This window comes from Gavialis gangeticus, unplaced genomic scaffold (genome assembly GCF_001723915.1).
Source record: "Gavialis gangeticus isolate Ggan-Ray unplaced genomic scaffold, GavGan_comp1, whole genome shotgun sequence".
Classification (NCBI taxonomy): Eukaryota; Metazoa; Chordata; order Crocodylia; family Gavialidae; genus Gavialis; species Gavialis gangeticus.
This window is the reverse complement of record NW_017729009.1, coordinates 24173331-24178067: the sequence shown is the minus strand read 5'-3', so window position 1 is coordinate 24178067 and position 4737 is coordinate 24173331. Positions and strand designations below refer to the sequence as shown.

The following is a 4737-nucleotide window of genomic DNA, read 5'->3' as shown; positions in this document are numbered from 1 at the left end:
TTTTTTTTTTTTTTTTTTTTTTTGCAAACTGCTGTCATGTTCAAACACTTGATTTCCTCTGTTGCAGGATATCAGGCATGAAGCCAGTGACTTTCCATGTAAAGTGGCCAAACATCCCAAAAACAAAACCCGAAACAGGTACAGAGATGTCAGCCCCTGTAAGTAATCCTTTCTTCTCAATTATTCAAAACAGACTGCTAACCTTATAGAATTTCTTTTCTACGTAAAAGGCATTTAGATGGATGTTCCCATTTTCTTTTCTTTTTTTTAACAGTGGAGGCATATCCGAGTTTGAAATCTTGTCATTATAACATCTCTAATAACATTAGCTGTGTTAATACTGTATTGTCGTGCGGTCTGTCATGCGATTACATTGAAGCAATACCGAATAATTACAGTATTCATGAGTAGAAGCCTTTGCAGGAAGCTGGTAGTCTTACTGTCAAATCCTTGGAATAAAGAAGACTGAGAATAGTACAGATCTGCTGCTGCTTAAGTGTCCTCTCCATTGCTGTGTGTATATATATTTTTATATAATGTGCTACCAGTTAACATGGAACGTTTCTCTGTGTGCAGAGGGAAAATACAACCAAAGTAGTTGGCCTTTCAGTTGAAGGAGGCCTCAGTTTCTGAAGTGATGGTGTTTATGATGGGTCCATATTCCCACATACTGGAAAATGCATATCATTATATCAGCAACTAAAGCAGTTGAGCCTTCCTGAACATTCACTGGAAACTACTGTTGCACACAGCTTTGCTTAGTGATCAGTTTTAAGCTTTTATTTTTCTTAGTAACGTTGATTGGTTTCCCCTTTAGAGGGAATTGGGTTTTTTTCCCCTTAAAAATATGGAAATTCTTATCCATGAAGGTTCCTTAAGTATTGCAAACTTTTGTATTGAAGGGCAGCACAAGCTCTGTTGTAGTACTTTTTCTTTTGATCTCTGCAGTAGGTGTTGAGTACAGTTGAGGTAAGAAAAAATTGAGTATGTGAAAGAACTTTTCAGAGCAATACTCCATTACTATTTCATTTCTCTTTAGAAAGTCTTAACATTTTGTTCCTATTATTTGATGAAATAGATCCTAATTTGTGTTTATTTAGGCTGGCATTAACTAGTGTTTTCTCCTTGTACTACAGTTGATCACAGTCGAATTAAACTACACCAAGGTGACAATGATTATATCAACGCCAGTTTGATAAAAATGGAAGAGGCCCAAAGGAGCTACATCCTTACCCAGGTAATTGAGGAGGGGAAGGGGCTTTAAAACCAATAAAATCTTTGTTCTTTCTCAAACAAGCATCCCCAGAGGTTACTTTTTGGCTCTAGGGAGGCCCACTTATATTGTACGTGGATCTTATTAGGTACACCTCTAGTCAGAGGCTACTGTGGCAGGGTGCAGGACCTGGGGCAAATCGGCCTTTTGCGGGGCCTGGATGCGGCAGGGGTAGGGGCAAGCGAGTGGCCAGATGTGAAGCTAGCCCAGCTCTGTGGGGCCTGGGGTAGTTGCCCCAATTCATCCCCACCCCAGGATGGCCCTGCCTATAGTGGGGAAAATCACTTTGGCTTTAAAATGTTTTAAAGCAAACATTTTTAAAAAGAAGTCAAATCTTTCTTTTATTCTATTAAACTAAAGTGCCTGGCGTTAAGGTTATGTAGTTAGCATATTCAGGTACCCTGCAAAGGAGCATGCAAGTTAAGTTTTAACAAGAAATATTAATGGGTACATGCAGTGGCTTCTGTTTTTTAATTATAATCTTGTTTTTGTAATATGTGAAACCACATTGCACATACACAACTAGATTCTTATTCTCTCTTTAAATGCATGCTTCACTAATGACACGATAGTTTACAGGTTAATGAACAGTAGATTGAGGGACTTCCTGCCAGTAGTGCAATCCATCTGCAGTCCTCCCTCCAGAACTTATAGTTGAGGGAGTACATAGTAGTTTGTTCAAGACCGCATCCATGTTTTACCATCTGAGTTCCCAATTTAGTTGAAGCAGCTGGTCTGCTAAATACTGCTGTGCATGTTGGGACCGTATGGAATTATGCAGATGGATGAAATTCACCCTGTGCAGAGAACTAGCCCTTAGGCCTGTGCACCTTGCAGCCTCCTCGAATCCTAGTGGAAATGCTGGCTGCCCGTATAGGGATGAATTCCACTTACAAAGACAGCTTTACATGCACCAAAAGAAATGCAAGTCTGAATACCAAGGGTTTGGAAATCTATTTGGAAGGGTAAACATAACTGATCTTAAGCAGGGTATGATTGTATTAAGTTAAATAGGACCGACATTGTATAAACAAAAATATACGAAGGATTTTCTTTTTGTCAGATGTATACCCATAGTTATAAAATATAGTCATGTTTTAAGGACTCCAAAATGCTCAATCCTCAAAAAGCAGTGCGCACACCTCTGGTGAAATAAGCTTCCTAAAGCTTTCAAATGGTGAGGAGCTCTACCATACTGAAGCAGCTGACTGAGATTTTAAGTTTTTTTTTTTATAGTTTGCTCCCCATGCTGCTTCTCCAATGTGGAGTTTAGATTCCTCCCTGCTTTTTACTTCCTTGAGGTCAGACTGGGCTGCTTCTCTTACACATTTCATTTAAGACCTTCAAAACGGGAGGGGAGGAAGTTTAAAAAATAAATAACTTTAACACAAATATTTAGATTTTCTTTCTCCAACTTCCATAGCTAATTATGTAACAAATTTAAATATGTCTGTTTACCATAACATGCTAATCTAAGTTAGTAATTGTGCCAGAAATTGTTTGCTTTTAATGTTGTTTATATAATTAAACTTATGTTTCATTTTCTTTAGGATAATGAGTGTGTGTATATACATTTTTTTTTTCTCCTATTTTAACTAAATAAAGATGAACTGAAATGGGTGTTACTGTCTTAGCAAGTCAAGAGTTCTGCACCACAAATTAATGTTTATTTTCTGGAAACAGGAAGGAAGAAGCGGGCCAAGAAATTTTAGAGAACTTCTAGTTAACTGGGATCTTCTGTACCCTATGTGCCCCTAGGGAAAGAAAATACACTGCTCAATTCCATTTTGTTACTCAAGGTTATGAAGATCATAAGACAGAATCATTAGTAGAATAGTTGTCTAAACCATAATGCAGTCAAATGGACAAAATATCATTGTCAACCCCTGTCATTCTTTCCAAGACTCAAGTCGCATTCATTTCTTTGAGTTGTGTGAGGTGTGCTGCAAATCAGAGCTGCATGATTGCTAGTCTAGGTTATCAAGGAAATCTGGGGTCTGTGCATGGCAGTGTTTTCATGTCTTCCATACTACATAGATCCATTAGTTTTGGGATGGAGGGCAATATTAACCACAAGAAAAGATGCTGTTTGTGTAGAAAGCTTTGGGCTCTACAGAAGAGGGACTTCCCTTTTGACTGTCCATAGAGTAGTATTCAGGAAGTAACTTTTGTGTAGCCGTCCAGCAATCCAGAACTATCAATCTATTCTTTTGAAAGACTCTTACACTAGACTTCAGGCAGTACCTTTCAAGAGCTGTTACTAGCAAGTTCTTCACATGCACACCTACGCAGCCCAATTCTGTAAACACTTGCCTGGTCAATGGGGCTTAAGCAAGTGTTTGAGCAGGATTATTTCCCCACTAATCTTAGTCCATCTTTCCTGAAGAAGTTCTCTCGGCACTCTTTCTCTCCCAATTCTCTTCTTGCAAATGCAACCACTTTTCTCTCTTCCTGTTTTATGTGGGAACCAGATTTACCACAGTTGAAGCTGGTGAGAAAATGGAACTTCAAGCTATTCAGTTGCATTTCACATTCTTAAAATGAGAAGTTGCTTGTTGTCATTGTGTTAGGCAATACAATGAGGTAATCTTTACTGGGGCACAGTGCTCAGAACTCTTTCTGTAGAAAATGGTGCTTACATCTGAAGATTTCTTTCTTGCAGGGTCCTCTGCCAAATACTTGTGGTCACTTTTGGGAGATGGTTTGGGAACAGAAAAGCCGTGGTGTTGTCATGCTGAACAGAGTGATGGAAAAGGGATCAGTAAGTACTTAGGGTTCTTTTGGGTATAGGCAGAGGTGTGGGATGATCATGTATATGCATACTTAAAAACAAGTATGATGTCATGGGAGGAGCTTAATGTACATATCATAGGGACAGAGTATGTGGGGGGCCCGAGGGCCCTGCCCCCCCCCCCTTGGGAAGACTTGTTGAAACCCAAACTTGAGGAAAAATGTGATGTTTCTTAGGAACAATGACTGAGGCCAGAGATCCAGGCTTTCTATTCACTGCAGAAAAGTGTGGATTCTCTCCTTTAACCAAGACTTCCAGCCTGCAATGAGCTGCTTGGGGGTGGGGGGGAATGGGGAGGGCCATCAAAGGCAGGGGGAGCCATATGAATCTGCATGTGCACATGCACGTGGCAGCCAAGCAGTAGTGGAGAGCAGCTCCTTCCAGGTAAGTCTATGGGGGAGGGGAGCCCACAGGCAATGGGGCAGAGGGGGGGCAGGGCAATGTGATGGGAGGGCATGTGCGGCCCCCCCTCCCCCCAAAATCTGCATCCAGGTCTAGGCAGGAGCTGCCTTCACAGCCCAGCAGGCAGGACCTGGCGCAGGTGGGAATACTACACTTCCATGGCCACCAAGGTGAGGCACAGTGGCCATGGAGTTGTGCCCCTGCTGCTCCTGGGCAGGCTTACCTTGCCTTGATGCTCCCTCCTGCACCAGGTCCCCCCCCCCCCCCCCCC

The 4737-nt window shown here is 41.4% G+C and overlaps 1 protein-coding gene across 2 annotated transcripts in view; it reads left to right on the top strand.

Moving 5' to 3' along the window:
• Positions 1 to 4737, top strand: part of PTPN1 (protein tyrosine phosphatase, non-receptor type 1) — a 69212-nt gene that overhangs the window by 44447 nt on the left and 20028 nt on the right. For both annotated transcript variants that reach the window (XM_019510249.1, XM_019510250.1), the window contains exons 2-4: positions 68 to 158; positions 1137 to 1237; positions 3936 to 4034. In XM_019510249.1, the coding sequence (XP_019365794.1) occupies positions 68 to 158; positions 1137 to 1237; positions 3936 to 4034 (291 nt within the window). The remainder of the gene's footprint in view (positions 1 to 67; positions 159 to 1136; positions 1238 to 3935; positions 4035 to 4737) is intronic.